At 41.5% G+C, this 17,431-nt stretch overlaps 2 protein-coding genes across 6 annotated transcripts in view; one reads left to right on the plus strand and one right to left on the minus strand.

Moving 5' to 3' along the window:
• EVC2 (EvC ciliary complex subunit 2) overlaps positions 1-3,809 on the minus strand; it is a 79,495-nt gene extending 75,686 nt beyond the window's left edge. For all 5 annotated transcript variants that reach the window (XM_052780504.1, XM_052780503.1, XM_052780501.1 and 2 more), the window contains exons 1-2: positions 3,627-3,809; positions 730-784 (exon numbers count right to left, since the gene is read on the minus strand). In XM_052780504.1, the coding sequence (XP_052636464.1) occupies positions 730-784; positions 3,627-3,809 (238 nt within the window). The remainder of the gene's footprint in view (positions 1-729; positions 785-3,626) is intronic.
• EVC (EvC ciliary complex subunit 1) overlaps positions 3,808-17,431 on the plus strand; it is a 56,560-nt gene continuing 42,936 nt past the window's right edge. Inside the window, 8 exon segments of the mRNA XM_052780505.1 lie at positions 3,808-3,973; positions 3,976-4,205; positions 7,818-7,928; positions 10,691-10,774; positions 11,306-11,538; positions 12,525-12,609; positions 14,841-14,939; positions 17,201-17,338. Coding sequence (XP_052636465.1) covers positions 3,808-3,973; positions 3,976-4,205; positions 7,818-7,928; positions 10,691-10,774; positions 11,306-11,538; positions 12,525-12,609; positions 14,841-14,939; positions 17,201-17,338 — 1,146 coding nt within the window.

Consider the following 17,431-nt stretch of genomic DNA (forward strand, 5'->3'; position numbering starts at 1 on the left):
ACAGAGAGCCTTGTGGCAGTCAGCCCTCAGATGCAGCTCCTCCAAGCTGTAAGGGACTTCTCTAAGTATCGGGGTACTCTATTTCGATCAGATTAGGCAACTACCACTGGATATACTTGGTGTATCTGAAAGCAGTGACAAGTATACTTGATACCCGCTGTAAAGAGTATTAGCATCCCAGCAACACTTCCAGACGCTCTACGTCTATGAGTCTTTAACAACTTGGTCCAGGACAAAGTATACCAGTTATTGTAATTGCAGAGGTCTTTGAAAATAGCTTCAAGAGTAGGTATTGCAAGAGTGTCAGTAAATGCAAGCTGTTAGTAAAGTTAACAGGTTAAGTTAGCCTCTGGAAAGGAACAAGGTCTCAATCAGGTGTAAGTAATATGGGTTTTCCACAACACTGGGAACGCTAGGCATCAGAGGGTGCTCCCCTACATCATTACACTTAATGAGGAAGAAGAGCTCCTCCTGAAAATGATTCAGAGCAGGATACGAACTAAGGTCTTCTCACAGGGGCTCCATTCCAGATGAGCTGTTTAGGGAGCCTAGAGCACCCTCGTTCCTAACTTCTGAGCAAACACTCCCCTGCAGCCCAGGATCAAGAGTCCTACTGATGATAATGGGTCACCAGGGCACAGCTCCAGTCCCCTGCCCACCTTCACACCCATGCCCTGGGAGTCCTGGGACTCCCACAGCACTGAAAAGAGAGAGAAGACAGTTACATACCTGTCATGCCCAGACATCCCATCTCTTTTTGAAGAAACAGATTATCTTCAATAACCTAAAGTTAACACAGAAGAGAGCAATTATAAAAAAGAACTGTTTTCATGTTGAACTCTTACGCTGAATTTATGCTTCAGAATTAGAAAGAACCCTGTTCCACAAAGCCTCGAGTTTCCCAAAATTACCAGAAGAGACACAACACGGCTCTAGAGGTCTCCCACAGCTTGTTAAGCAGTGTGAGGCTCTGCTGTCTCTCAGTATGGCTATGCACACTTGGGGCTCAAACTGTACTTACACTTCATATTATCAGGGTGAGCCCCTGTGCAATAGTGGAGCAGAAGGGTTTGCTATTAATTTGATCTTACGAAATAATTTTTCTTTGCCATTTTCAAAGGCAAATTTGAGGACACAGGAAAATCCAATCCCCAGGAGTCAGCAGGAATGTGTCCATATTGGATGATCAAGTCTACTGACGTTACGCTCATTTTTCCTTTGGAGCATTACATGGACCCTTTCAAAGGGACCACAGGCTAAAAACTGCAGCTTACAAGGCAATCTGTGACAGCCTCCCACCTGTGCCCAGACCGCAGAGATTGCTACAAAAATCACAGCTCTAAAACGTCAGTAAAAAACCCCAGTGTTTTTAAGGATTGTTAATGCCTTAAAGCGTTTTGATCAAGATGTAGTAGTCATACAAGCAAGTTTTCATTTAATAAAAATGCTTCCTTGCAGGAGATAATACAGAGTTAGGAACATTGGCTGATTAATAGCGATCTTCTAAGACCACTGAGTGACATGACCCGCACTTGCTGTTTCTGTTTGCTCCCAAGCACTGCATGTCAGTAATGTTAAGTACTGGCTTATATCAACACCACTGTTACACTAGAGCAAGTTAGGGGCAATTTTCTTCTTTGGCTGCTCGGGGAAGCCATCACTTCAATTATTGCTAGAGCTGTAACTTCAACCTTGTGTAAAAATAGTTCTCACTTCAGATAGGGCACTTGCGCTCAAAAAAACAGAAAATGCAAGACATCTCACAAATTTGGATGCACCAGGAGCCCTGGGTTTGAAGTGGACGCTGCTCTGGAAAACAAGTATATATGGGATTGGAGGCAGCTCTTGTGGAGGAGAAAGGACAGAGAAACGGACACAAGTGGGAACATGCAGCACGCTGAGCAGCCCCGGGACACAGCTCTGGGAGACCCCAGGCACTGAGCTCTTCACTAGGGGCTATTTGCACATCTCCCAATACCTTGCTATACAGCTCTCCCTGCTCTCCAGAATTCTTGTTATGCCAAAGTTATTTAATGGCATTGTTAATTTCTTCTCATTAGTTAAACAACATGACCCTGAATTTTGAGAAGCCAAGCATCTCAATAACACAGAAAGATAAGAACAGGAAACTCCAGTGGCAAACTTAAACAAAAAATTGGCTGGTGGATAGAGATATATATGTACTTATTTCTATACATGCATATGCATATGCAGCAATAGAAATCACACGTTAAAAGGGAATTAACCTTTGCCAGATATGTCTAGAGCAGTCTAGAGCCTTATCTGCATTAAGGAAATGTGTACCAGTACACTAAATGGACGTAATGACACCAGTGTGAAACACTGATTTTATATTTTTATATTTTATATTGTATTTTTATATTTTTTTTTATATTTTTATAAACCACCAATACGATGGTCTATTATGTTAAATGTTAAAATAAATCTTGTCTATAAATCCCCCAAATTATGCTTATGCATTATATCAGCATATATATGAATGTGAATGTTAAATGTCAACAGTTCCTTTGTAAATGAGACTGTAACAAAAGCAGACAGACAGCGGTCTATAAGCATGCATAAAGGTATGCAGAAAATGTGGCTTGCTAGCTAACAAGCTATTTCCTAATTCCTAGGAAATTAGTGCATAAACGGCTCTGGATTTCCACAGGCTCCAGGCATTCATTCATTTGTGGTTTTACAACAGCTCACGCACAAAAATCTATGTTTGTGTGTCCACGTGCATCAACTACAAATGACATTACAGCACTCCTTGTTTTTTCTTCTGCTTTACCTGACATTCAGTTCTCAGTAGTCTGCACTGGAAAATACAGTCTGGATATTCAGCACAATTCTTCCACTCTGCTAAAGTGCGTCCATAATACCAGAGGGCATGAATAGGGGCTCTGCATCAGCAAATAGTGCCAATTCTACGGGCCAGCATTCCCATCATGCTTCAAAAGTAATTAATTTAATGCAGTAATATTGCCAGCAGACCTTTTCCCAAGTTTTACATTAATTTATTTTTCTGGTGGAAAAATAAGGTGGGTTGTGGGTTTTTTTTTTCATTTTCCTGCAATACTGTTTCATGATGATTAGCTTTCTTGTCATCCCACCACAAACTAATGGTCCATAACCAGCTCTATCCCCCACCGCAGTTCCAGGTATTCTCCACGTGGGCAAAAGAAAACTACGTTGCCACACTGTGAGACAGCCTGATAAAGAATGAAAAACAAAAGCTGTATCCCAAACCGCTGGTGACATTCCCAACTGCAGGCTGACTCCAGCGGGCCTGGGTGCTGTGACCAGACAAAAAAGCACCAAACGCCTCCGCCGAGGACCAACAGCCAAGCGGAGCCACTGTCGGCATGCGGCACGCCGCAGCGGCCCCACCGCGCCGACCCTCGGCAGCTTTTCGGGCCGCCGCCCCCAGCCCAAGTGCCCGGGAAGCCCCCGCAGCTCTGCCGGGCCACCGCTCCTCCGGCAAACCCCGCCGCGGGGGCTCGCCGCGCCCTCAGTCAGGGCCTCTCCTTCGCCCGCCACCAGCCGCCCCGGGCCCACGGATCCGCCCGGCTGAGGGGGCTGACCCGCCGCCCGCGCAGCGCCCCGCGGGCGCCCCGCCTTACCCCAGCCGCCGTCCGACCGCAGGGCTCCCGGGGCGGGCCCGGCGCCCCGGCCCCCTCCGCGGGGCTCGGCGGGGGACGGCCCCCGGCCCGGGCGCGCCAGGTGGCCGCTCCGAGGGGCTGGGCGAGCGCGGAGGACCCGGCGGGGAGCAGCGCCAGCAGCAGGCCGGCCAGCAGCCGCCGCATGGCGGCGGGCGGCCCCTCCGCGGGCGCGCAGGACGCCGCGGAGACTTTCCAGGCGCTGCCCCCGAGCCAGGCCGGGCCTCAGCCGCCGCATCCATCCGCCATCGGTCTCCTCCCACCGCGGCGAGGGCGGGGGGCGGGCGTTGGAGGGTCCCCGAGCGGCGGGACCTCCCTTCACTTCCCCTCGCTTCTCCTCTCTTCTCCGCGGGCCGGGCCGGGCCGGGCCCGATGGCGGCGGCCGCGGGCTGCCTGCGGGCGGTGGGTCTGCAGTTCTGGGCCCGCTCGCTGCAGGCGCTGCCCGCCCTGCTGGCCCCCGCTGTCCTGCTGGGGCTGCTGCTGGGCGCCGCCGCCGCCGCCCTGCTCTGCCGCTGCGCGCTCGGGCCGCGCCGGCGGGGAGAGGTACGCGGGGCCGGCGGGCGGAGGGCTGGCAGCCGGCCTTCCGCCGCGGGGAAGCTCGGGCCTGCCTCGGGGTGGACAGCCCGGAGGGGTCAGGGCTGGTTTGTGAGGGGCGGCGGACCCGGGAGGTGCCGCCGGCTCGGCTCGGCTCTGCCCGCGGCGTGGGAGAGCCGGGGCTGCCCGAGCTGGGCCGGGAGCCCCGGGCCGGCCCTGGGGGCTTGTGGCGGGCGGCGCGGCAGGCGGCCTGTACTCCGCGGACGTGGGGGGGGGAAGCTCGGTGGCAGGTGGGGAGCCCTGTAATTCCTGACACAGCTCTGCTGGAAAGGACTTTTCTGCTTTCTTCGTTTAAAAATTTACTGAAACAAACGGGCTGACTCCAAAAAGAGGCCGGTGTGAGTTTTTACGTGTTCTGAGTATTGTCCTGCTGGCCTGCATCTTTAACACAGGTGGCCCACCAGTTGCCTCTCGCAGCCGTCGCTTCTTGTGCGAGGCTGCGTTGCTTTTGGGGGATAATGGAAGATGTACCCGGCTTGCAGAAACATCGTGAGATAATTGAAAATAAACACCAATTTCCATCCTAAACCAGTAAGGGCAATCCGATTTCCAAAGCGTTTTATGAACTTTTCCAAAGTTCATTTTACAAATGGCCCAAGCAGAGTATTGGTACTAACCCACAGCAATAACTTTGCACATACATACCTGAGAAATAAAGGAGGCAGAACACATCTGAGAGTTTGCTTGATGCAAAACTAACAGGGTTTTCTAAAGCGTGTGATTTTGTTAATAACCTATCTGCCTTGCTGTTTTAAGGACACTGATGGATAGTTCATATCTCTTGATTACGTAAAGTGTTTGGACTCGAGGACTGCAGAGGTAGCACATACCCACTACCAGGCAGATATATTTTCTGAGAATTGTTATTGACTTCTACTTCCTTCTCCCATCGCATTCAGTCCCAAGTCAAGCTGGATTGACTGGATGTAGCAATGCTTGGTGCTGGCGCAGCTGGGAAATTTGGAGCCCTGCGGAGCATTCTGCCAGCCTGCAGTGGGGGGTCTGGTTTGGCTTGGTTTTCATACGCACCTTTTTTCAGCTATAACAGCTCTGCTGCGTGGGTGTATCTGCTAGCGTTGATCGTCGTTAAACATGACATAAGAGAAGAATCCTCTTGCTCCCAACTGCTTTTAAGTAGGAGGTTTGAAACTCTGTTTGAAGCCATGCTTTAGCTTAGTAATGGAGGCACTTCAAATGCTGGATCAATGCATCCTGTGCGAGTGCAAGCCTCTCTGATTCAGCTGCTCATTTTCCCTGCCTTAATAGGTGGTATCTTTATTGTACTGCCACTACCAACTCAAATATAGCCACGTACAATTTTATCCTTTATGTCATTTATGTCAATAGGGAATAGAAGCTGTCAGTTCTCTCTGGCCCAGATCTTCAGATGCATTTAGGTGCTTAAATGCCATTAAAATCAATGCTGCTGCTGTGAAAGAGTTGTTTATTTTGAAAGAAAAATAAACTGCCTGCTGGCGCATATAGAGCACATTGCAGGGTGGGCAGGTCTTATCCTATGGGTCTGATTTCCCAAATCGAACAGGGCTACCTTAGGCGGTCTGTGCCTGTTCCTTCTTCATACTGTCTGCCCCACTGATGCTATGGAGCAAGCCTATTGTGTGCATAGCAGGTACTGAACTGCATGTATTACAGCCTTCTGTATCCAAAGTAAAAGCAGGGATAGTTTACATAAGTATGCCATGTTCCTTCCCAAGCAGCTGAGTTATCCTTGCAACAGCAGCAGGGCAAGTACCTGGAGTCTGATGCAGCCGTAGGCACCATGATAAGCTACCGGTGTTTGTCACTCAGCCCCAATTAATCACTATTCTATAGATCTTAGCCTGAATCTGTGGGACTCGGATGCATGCAGTTAAGTGCCTTATTGGTTTGATGATCTGTGCATAGGACACACTGGGATACTTTTAAGAAGAAACCTTTACTATGGTAACTTCAGACCATATAGTGTACTGTAATACATTTCTATCGATAGTATTCTCTTGTTAGAGTATGGCATTGCCTGGAGGCTCCTGTGGCCCTTTGGGTTGGAGCTTGTCTCGTTACGGTATTCTGGTAGATTAGCTTGGTGAAGCATTGCAGTAATTACAGTTAGACTTAGTTTTATTCAACTTCTTTATGCTCTAAAAGGGGAGGTCAGTAGCACTTCAGTTGCAAAAATAACAAAAGGCAAAAACGAATGGAGAGAAAGGCAATGAGATCAGAAATATTAGCAGGAAAGAAATGAATCCTGGAAAAATTCAAATAATTTTAAAATGATAGTGTTGGAGATATAAAGGAGTGAAAATGAATACTGGATGAATATGAACAATTGGAGAAACAAGTTGAGAAAAGCAAATTCTTCTTTTGGAGTGGCTATGGTGTGAGGTACAGTGGTGAACGCAGTGTGACTACTTCCACAAGTCCCAGTCACTCAACCTAAATTTTGTGAACTTCTGGTTTGGGACAAATAAGTGACAAGATGGCTGAGGGAGACTTGTAGCTGTTCTTTTGTCATAAGTAGATTTTTAGGAACCAGCATCTGCAATTCACCACATCTTAGAGGCTAACCCAAGAATATGATCTGTATTATTGAGCATTTAAGTTCCAAAAAGGTGACAGAGGCAAGTCAAAAGGAATGAAATTTATTCAAAGGCTGGGCAATTCTCTATATTCTGGGAAAATGGACTACTTTATGTACCAAGTGGCCAAATAATTAAAGAAGAATCTTTCCATAAGACAATTACATGCATAGTGGCTGCAGCCATATCGTTAGACTACATCAAAAAGCAGTCAGTGGATTGAAAACCTGAAGAATAATTTAAAAACTAGTCAAGGTAGGGTGGCTGCCATCTTTTCCTTCACTAAAAAAATTCCTTGCAATGCTGTGTTTGGATGCATTGACCAACATTAGCATTATTTTTTGGTCTATCTAGTGCACAGGGAAGAGTGTGTGCAGCAGGAGGTTTTACTCCCACACAGTCTGTGTCTGTACCAGCATCTCTGTGTTTGTTAGGGAAGTAAAGGCCAACGGTATGGGCTGCTTTTGGGGACGGAAGATGGTGAGCGTTTTCTGATGATTATTTCTTCCTGGCAGGAACTTTCCCACACATAAAACTTCATTTAGGAAGTTTTTCTCATAGCAGGGGAGCAAAAATACATGGCATTCTCTTCGTTGCAGGAAATTACAGACAACTTTAGTTAACTTGCTTTAATTGAGAAGTTTGAACTCGAACCGTGAGCTCAACTCCATAGTTTGTAGTAAGATGGTTTGAGAGCAGATGGATTGATTTGACAAGTTTACAGCCTCTTAGAACTTTTCAGATTAAAATTCTACTTCTGGACTGAAAAATCAAATTCATAAAGTTCATTAATTTTAATTATTCCTTCCTGAATATGTAAAATTCTCATTCGTTTTCAGATTGTATTTTTCCAAAATTTTCAATTAATACTGAAATAATTTTCAGGATGGAGACATGAATGTATCCAGGCTGCTGTCAAAGAGGTTTCCAGTGAATCTGCATGATCTCAGTGTTATATTTCATCTGCTTTCTCTCGGAATTTCAGAAGGATGATTCCCAGAGACTTCTGGAAAGCTTCAACTCCGATGAAAAAGAGCACACGCTCACGAAAAGTAAAGCAGAACCCTATACATCAAAAGAGGAAATGGTGCTGGAGGTAAAGCTCTGCTGTTGTTGTTGGACATCCATTTAGCTGCATGTAGCAATGAGCATGTTCAGGGCCTGGTCCAAACAGTCTTAATTTTATTGTTTGGAATTGAGCCCTTGAAAAGTGTTCAGAAAAAGCATAAGAAGGCAAGTGGGGGTTGATGGCTGCTTATGAATGCAACCATTTCAGGCATTAATTCCCCTTATGAATTCCATTTCCCTTGGGGGACTCTTTTTGGATATTTTAATCAAGACCCTGAGTTCTTTTTGTTCGGGGGCTTCTTTGGTTTTGTCTCTACATTGTCCTTAATTTCAAAAGGCTGATAGGAAAAGTTAACACCATTGACATAAGAAAAAGTTCTGAAGTGCTGAAATCAGTGCTGATAGTTCATAGTGGATTCTTTCCTGGAGAAGGAGATTTATTAGAAAAATTTTGACAGTAACAGAATTCCCTCATCAGGTCCAACCTGGGACAAATATTTTTTTTCTAGAGCCTCTTCAGAGCTCGCAACTCTCAGTTGGACTGAGTAGATCCACAGAGGGAGAAAGAATAAATGAAGAAAAATGATTATGTTTGCGAACAGCAGCATCTTCAGTGGTTTTCTCATATAGGAAGTTCTCCCATCGGGTGCCAGCTGAAGATACAGTGCAGAGTTCAAATGACCACAAGTACTAAAACACCACTGTGGTGAGCTCGGATTCAAGGACAATTAGGGAAACAATTTGGAAAGAAAAGTAGGAGAAGGTATAAACTTAACCCACCCTCAATCAAAAACTCAGATAACTTTTTTTTGATGATAATCTCAAAATAACTTGAGAACCAGCTATACCATGCAGTTGTTAGATCACTGCCTTTCACCCAAAGTTGATTTGACTACTCTTGGTGAAGCTAAAGGTTGTGAGTTAAACAGTACATTTAAAACAATGTGCAGTTCAGCTAACTCATTCAGTCTATCATCCATAAATTAAATACATGCAGAAAGTGTCGGTTAAAGCCAGCCAGTCTGGTGCTTAGTTTGTAATGAGAACTGGTTTCAAGACAAGGAGAAGATAGACGTTATTGTAAACATTTTACTGTTGGTTTAAATCCTGACAGGTAATTAATCTTCATTTCAGTTTTGCGATCAGGAATGGTGACAAAGCATGGTTGGTCATTTTGCTTGAGTTAAAGTACAGCATAACAAGTAAGCATGGATTAGATTCTCTTTTGGAGTGTAAATCCTGTGGGAGAATTTATGCAGTGATATCACTTTATGCATATTACCAGTCCTTTTGAAATGGGAACATGGTTTTTTAAAAGTGATCATTCACAGCTATATCCATTTCCCAAACACGTTAGCTCATTTATAACACACTAAGAAATAACCTTGTTATTTGGAGGGACTTTCTCCCACCTATTTGTCTAACCACTGAAGTTTTTTTTTGTTTTTTTTTTTTCTATTCATTTGTTCCAATTCCCAGAGGCTTTTGCTGTTACTAGCGTCAAATTGACAGTTCATGAAGAAGCATAGATGGAAAACACTTTTAGTTAGGTTAGAGCACTTCAGAAAAAATGGGTATTTTCATTCTGAGACCTTCCACATTGCAAGAATACCATAATTACCGTATTAATAATAACTGTGTATTACTCATGCCTGCTGAGAAGCAGGATGTGTTAGTTCTAGCACACTGTGATATGGCTTTACAGCTTTGGACTGGAGCTGCTCTGCCTCCAGCCATTGCAGAGCGAGAGCTCTGTCGGCTTCTGTCCCTGAATGTGTACTGCAGCAGTGGGACTGCTCAGTATGAGCAAGTGTTTTACACACTGACCCTGTGCTTTTAACTTTTATCAGTAAATCAAAAAATGACTTCTGGAAATAAATGGAAATAAAAATGTGCAATGATAAAAGAGTCTAATGAATGACGTAGTTTGCTTTTCTCTTCCCATTTCTATTTTTAGACTCTATTAGTGCTTTGATATTTCCTAGAAAAATCTATGCAAAGAAAACTGTGTTTTGACAAATCAGATTCTTTCATTTCATATGACAAAACCAAAGAAGTTAGAATAGGAAATATCCTAAAGCTTGGACTTAAACGTTCTATCTGTTGCTTATAGCCAACCTTTTATTAAGCCATACATAACCTCACAAAACAAAGCTGATTATCCCATTGTGCCAGTACATAAAGCAGTGGCTAGAAAAGAGGAGGAGCAGAAAGTCAGATTACGTGATACAGCAGATTGTATGAAAATAATGCATTATCTATAAGAAGTTCTTTGGAAGTACACTGGTATTTTCTCTAGATTATGGGTAAGCGTTGTACTATAAAAGTTCTTTCTGGAAAAAATTATGACTAATTTTGTTTAATCTATTGTTTCATTATTTAAATTGAAAGACAGAATTTGTAGCCATGATGATACCTGTGGAGCTTTTCCTTTAGTAATTTCTATTATTAAGATAATTTCAGTCTCTCATGTGAAATCTTTAGTTGCTGCTAAAGGGGAGAAGAAAAATGCAAAATGAAAATAACTTGTGAATACCAGCTTTTGCCTGTTTTCCCTTGCAGGAGTAAAAACATTTTGGACCAGTGGTAATGACAGAGTTCCCTTTTCTGGGTTTTATACTCTGAATGAGTCTTATGAGAAGACTTCTTGTGCCAAAGCAGAAATAGTCAATAAGTAGTTACCAATAGGAATTTCTTAGTTGTGTAACCAAAAGAGGCATGTGATACTTACAGTGAACAACCGTCAAATCTAGTGCTGTTCCCAAATGGTTTTCTGTTCTTTTCATACAGGAAAGTGAGTCTCCTCTGAACAGTAACGTCACGGCATTTGCATTGAAGGCAAAAGTGATCTATCCCATCAACCAGAAATTTAGGGTAAGGTTTTAGATTCTGCTTGTAAAAATTAATGACAATCATTCTGTGTCAGAGTAAATTGCAGAGTCAGGTAATGGCAGAAAACTTACTGCCAGTCAGCTTAACAGGGATCTTTCTTTGTTTGTAGTCCATTGACTCAGGGCTTATTCTGTAAGGCATCAGCTGCTTTCAGCTCCCCCTGAAACCTGCAGTGCTTTACATGGTGTCTGGTCAATTTTCACTGTAGTCGAGAGACTTTTCTTCCCATTAATGTTAATGGAAGTTGGGTCTGTCCAAGGAGCCATAAGAAAAACCCCACAAGGATCTGCCCTTCAGTAAGAAAACAGGCACCAAGCAGATAACCACAACAGAAGAATGATTTTCCAAGCAATGCACAAACCTGTCAGTATGATGAATCTTAATTTATGTGGAAACACTTTTGCTGTGTCTATTGTTTCATTTTTGCTTGAAAGCAAACACTGCAAATTGATGAGATGTTTATGTCCTTACTGTGTTGTATTAATTGACCTTGTGAATTTTCTTTGACTGTAGCCTTTGGCAGATGGCTCATCCAATCCATCTTTGCATGAGAATCCAAAGCAGGCCGTTCTGCCTAATCAGGTCATGGAGACATCTACGTCAGGCAGCCTGGGATCTTTGAGCCAGGGAGACAAAGAGGACTGCAGTTCCTCCACAACAATACATTCCACAACAAGTGATGATAGATTTCAGGCTCGAGCCTTCCTCAAGGTGACCAGCTTCCCTGAAGTGCTAACGTGTGAGAGGTAAGCAGTAAACCTGCCCTTGTGTTTGGTCATTTCCTAGCACGCCCCAGTGGTTTTCAGGACAATCAGTAGAGGTCTAGTGTAAACCAAAAGCTGGCTTGAATGCATACATTCACCACATCAAGACAGGGTTATCTGCTTATAACCCTAAAAAAGTGTTTGGGGAGATTGACGTAATACATCATGCTGCATACTGGAAGTCAGTTTGTTCTTTATGAAATTCTGGGAATCAGAACTTCAGCAAAAGCTGTCTCGTAAAAGGTATGTCACTGTTAGGATAAGGAGATCCCTTTGTTTTGGCTTGTATGCTTAGTTCATGCATGCAGTGGTATGCTCGACTGGGGATGAAGTCCTCTGCACTGTACAAGGTCAAGTCACACAGCAGGTGCCTTGAGAACAGCAAGTGCCAGTGGTCTGTTCTCTCCATTTTAATGGGAACTACTCATGTCTTATTGTGGGAAAACAGTTCTGTTGTCAGATGCGCCACTGATGAGCAGGTAGAGCTAATCAAAATGGACTGTCAGCTCTGATTTTCTTTCAGCTGCACCGTGGCAAGGTACCCCTAGATGAATACATATGTCTCTGTATTCTCATTAGCAAGAATAAAGAAAATCATATTTATGTCACTATGGGGACTGGGGAAGGTACTAGCAATGAAGAATATTTTCAAAATGTCCACTCTTATAGCTGTTCTAATTTAAAGCCTTGTTTTCCCTTTGTTGTAGCCACACGTGCCTATATTTACCTTGCCTTTTTTTAAAGGAAATAAAGGAAACTGAAACTCCAACTTTATTAAAAGCACTATTTGTTTTGCTTACTTCTGTGTAGAGATATTTTATCTGAAAGAGAAGGCAATGTGGAAATAAAGTGTCTTGACTGCTGCCTTTAGGATAATTTAGTGGTTAAATGAACCTATTATATGGTGTTGCCCTTTTATGTAACCTTCACTTAGATTGATATTAACACTTTTTAAATCTTTGTTTTAGTTTTGATGTTAAGCTCTGCCTTTGCAGCCTTATTTTAAAAGATCTCATGCTTCTTGATACTGAACTCAGAAAAGAAAAACATGTGGTAGGTATTCATTCATGTCTTATTTATAGCTATTTGGTTTGAACATCTTAGTTGAGTCTCAGTTTAGGAAATAACATAAACAACTGGCTAGCTGGGAAGTAGTGTAGCAGAGTTGCATTTCTGCAGTATTGTCTTTATTTTTTCTCCTGTTCTGCATACATATGAGCTTCATAAAGTGATAAAATATAATGAAATATATTGGGCTATGAAATACAGAGGGTCAGACTAGGTAATATAAAAATCTGGTTTTAAACATTACTCCAGAGAATAACATAGAGCACTTGAGGTTCATAAAAAGAGGGAAAAAATTATTTAATAGATGAGTTTATGTCTTAAGGACAGTGCTTATGCATTGCAACTCCAAGGACTCCAAGCTCTTTGAATAAAATTGAAAATTCAGTTCAGCTGAATCAGTACCATTGTGATAAGTACAATAGTCATGATTTTGTAGGACAGAGGAATTGAAGTACCCATTTAAACCACAGATAGCTACCTACATCAAGTCACAGCATCCAAAGCTGACAGGAAAAAAAAAAAACAGAACAAAACAAAAATGGATGTATACAATTAAAGCCACAGGATACTCAGTTAGGAGAATTGTTTATGGTGACTAGTTATGATCAAGTACAGAATCATTACCATTACTGAGTTTTAGATCAGTTAATATAAATCTGGACATAAAGTATATAGTTTTCTCCTTCCCTTCTTTCCCGACCTCTGTTTAAACACATTGGTCATTTCTGATGTAATTTGTTAAATGCACTGAGAATATTTCAAGGGGTGGGATTTTTTGAAAAAATTTCTACACAACCCAAAGGAGGAAGCATGCAAGTAAACCTGGAAAGCAGCTTCTCTTCTGATGGGTTATTCCCATCTAAGTAGATGAGAAAGGGAACTTGAGATCAGATTCCAGAAGGAAGTTTAGCTTGACTAGGGAAGGTTGAACTTGATCTCAAAGTTAATCATCAATTTGTAAATGAAATTAACGTAACAACATGGTGATGTAATCACAGAAACACTGAGAAAATGAGCATTTAACGTACTTTGTGGCCCACCAGAAATTACCACAAAAGGCAGATGACTGACCTTTAGCTGAAGCTTTAAATAGCTTTATATTTTTGCTAGCAGGGAAAAAGGGAAAAAAAATTTCAGTCTAGAGAATAGTTTCTTCCTTTTCCACTCTGCTTTCTCTGATTTCAGTCAGTCTTTCTTAGCATCAGGTCTAGGAAAAGGAAACATACCCTCTTCCTTCAGGGTTTTCCTGAATTCTTTTTTTTTTCCTTGTTACAGTATGTGGTGTCTTGGTGGTATGTGTTCAAAACTTGCCAAACTTCTATCGAAAACATTAGCAAGTGAGATCCAAAATACGTCTGCTTTATGGTTTTCTCTTCTACTGAACTCTAATTATAACATATTTTCCAGATTTTTCTCAGCTGAAATCTTGGCTTCGATAACTGTTTTTAATATGTAAATATGATTTTTTTTAATATGTTTAAAATAGGCAACTTCTGCATCATCTGTTTTCAAGTACATGAGTAACAGGCAGGTGGCTGTTAAATTTCTCATATTTTTATCTTCACGTTGGAAAAAGCTGCAGCAGTTAGTAATGAAGTGAATTCTCTTTATACTGACACTAACTGAGGCAAGAGGGGAGGAGGTTAAGCAAAAATTATCCCAGTGTTCAAAAACATCTTTTTGAAGACACTAGTATTACAATCTTAAAAAAAAAAAAAGCACACAACTGGAAAATAGGTGTAGTTTTTGTAAGAGAATGTAGCTAGAACTTGAGATGGTTACTTTTGGGTTGTATATAAAAATTTTTGACACTTCATTTGGCTGACTACAGTTGAAATCATAGTACTGAATATGTTGGTATCTTTCACTTTAGGAGTTCATTAAACTTTAGAAAAATGGGCTTTATATTAAGGGATCTGCATTTTCTCCAGTAAAGGACAGTTTCAAATGTGTCAGTCTGGTTACAAGGCTATAGGAGATTATGTCCTTGTCCTTGTTAGAATGTAACACCATCTTCCAGTATCTTACTGAAGCCAAAGCCAGAGAATTTTTCACAGTGGAAGTACTGCAGAGTTGCTGATGATGTTTCTGTTATTTTGCTTATGATTCACTATAGTCTCACTGATTGATTTAAATCAACAAAAGTCATCACAAAAATGTCCTTACAATATTGAACAGGCACTTACCCTGGGTTTTGTTTCCTTCCTTTTAAATAGATGTTTAGTCAGGTTCTCAAAATACACCTCACAGACTTTTATCATAAAAAGAAGATTACTGATGATTTGTTCAAGAAGATCCTTTTAATTCAGGAAAATGTAAGTGGTTTTGTTGGTTAATATTTAAGACCATAGAAAATAAGAGTTAATCCCACCTGTTGGTGCAAGCTGCCACAGCAGGCTAGCTCACCTACTCCTTTTAAACAGCAATGTCATTTGTAATCTATTTCAGAAGAAATGCAAAGAAACTCTCTTGTTAGTTGATGCTCTCCATTACCTTGTATGCATTTCCTCTTTGTTACTGTGTGAGGTGATTAGGACAGTGATGTGTGTAATCTGTTAAGGATAAAAGTATTTTGTAGTTGAATCCATTCAGGCAAACAGAACATTGTGAACCTTATTCACTCAGATTTAATAATTTCTAATTATCAGGTCTTTGTCTGGTCCCATGTATCATTACTAATAATAAAATAGCAGGAAATAAAGTAGCAGAAAGAAACTCAAGGCTTTCAACAAGGGAAAATATTTTCTTCATTGTCCTTTTTTCTTCCATATACGTGTATGAAAATTCATATGCTACTTCTGAACTGGAAGACATACATTGACAGTCAGTATGCATTTCAGGTGGAGTCACAGTACTATTTTTAAGATTATTAGAAGGAAAAAAGGCTTTACAAAACTAAACAATAGGAGAGCTACTAGTTCCACTTTCCGTTTTCCAGATTAGAGTCATAGAAAAGTCTGGGTTGAGAGGCACATCTGGAGATCGTCTGGTCCAACATTCTGTATTAAGCAGGGCCTCAAGTAAGGTTATCCAGTGCCCTGCCAATCCAAGTCCTGAATATTTGCACTGAAAGAGACTCCACCATCTGAGCAGCCTAGTCCAATATTTAATTTTCTCACAGTAATGATTATTGCTTGTCAGCTCTGGTTGTTGAGATTTATTTTGTTCGTGCAGTCTCACAATCTGTGAATTAATATCAGGAATCTCTGTAGTTGTACCCTATAATTTATGTCAGAATGCATTTTGCCTTAAAAACACTCTTCTGCCTTAAATCCTCAGGTTTAGTATTAAAGTTGATAGTATTTACTAAATGAAAAGTGAGATTTGGTGTGCAAATCCCTTTTACTGATGGACTTCTGGTAATGACTTCAAATTATACACACAGAGGTAGTATATATATGAGGCATGTTTCCCAGTATAGCCTAACCCGCAATGAGGCTTGAGAGCATCGTTGTCTTCATGCACCTAACTGAGCTGCTGCAAGACAAAGGCTAAATCTTGTTTATTAGATGCAGTAATTGCTGGAATAGTCCAGTCGTTTAAGTGTCAATATGGGATTCCTGTGTCCTATATTATGGAGAGAAAGGTCTTGGAAACGTGACAGCTGTAGAGTTGGGATATCCCATAAGGGATGAGGCTAGTTATGAATACCATGTAAAAGAGACATTGGTAAGCAGCAAAAGTATTAGCACTGGAAACTATTTACTGTAGTACTGCATTGGCAAGATGGAAGATTATATGATTTATTGCAGAAAGCACTTTCCTCTTTTAATTCTGCATTGTAAGAAAAATCCATGGGATTTTGATGAAATTGTTTGTGAAGCTTGTCAAAATCTGGTTACATTCTTTAAGGCATAAGGGTATCAAGTTAATGCATTGATACCCAAAATTGGGTGGTATTAAAAGTAAATGCTTGTTATGTAAGGCATGTTTCAGCAACTGAAGAGTCATCCATTTCAGTACCAACCTACTAAGTAATGGCAGAAGACTTGTATTTGTCGGTATCATTAGCTTTCAGAAAAAAACATCCTGGTTTCAAAGGATTGAAAAACTTAAAAAACCCATATAATGATGTAGCCTGTAATTTGTCCCTTATGAGCGTTACAGGTGTGTTCATCTGTGTGTGCTAGCACTCTGCAGGAAACACTATCTGATTATCATATCTGGATACTTATATGTTTTTAAACACAGCTTGTACACTCATAGCTGCCATTTAAGATGGGGCACATGCATTAAAATAAAAATATTTGTGGATAGATTCAAAGGGTTATTACTATGAAAGCTCATGGAGCAGTGTTTACTAAAACTTGAATTCAATGGAGATGGACAACAGTCTTGATTGTACTCACATACTAGTGGAAGTATATGTATTTGTATTAAGTGTAGTTCAGAGCTGCCACATACCTTTGAGTTTTCTTTGCTTTCTGCAGAAGGTGCATTACTCACAGACAGAACTTTCTGAACGCTCTTGTTCAGCTTCCTTAGCCATGAGCCAGAACTGACATACAAATTCACTCCCAAATTTAGAAATCATGTCTGTTTTTCTGTTTAACAAATCCCTTGCTTTTTTTCCCAGGATTTTGAAGAATTACAGAAACAACTTGACTGTAGACTCCAGAATACTGAGATGTCAGGAGCCCATAATTCAGAGTACCAGACTCTAGAAGACTTAGAAAGGAAAGAAAGGGAATATTCTGAGCACATAATAGATAATGTAACTTCAAATTTTTTCTAAAATTTTATTTTAATGTTATTGTTTTGATGGGGAATGCTTTTTTTTTTTTTTTTAACTGTTGTGTTGACTAGT

The sequence above is a fragment of the Harpia harpyja genome, chromosome 2 (genome assembly GCF_026419915.1).
Source record: "Harpia harpyja isolate bHarHar1 chromosome 2, bHarHar1 primary haplotype, whole genome shotgun sequence".
Classification (NCBI taxonomy): Eukaryota; Metazoa; Chordata; class Aves; order Accipitriformes; family Accipitridae; genus Harpia; species Harpia harpyja.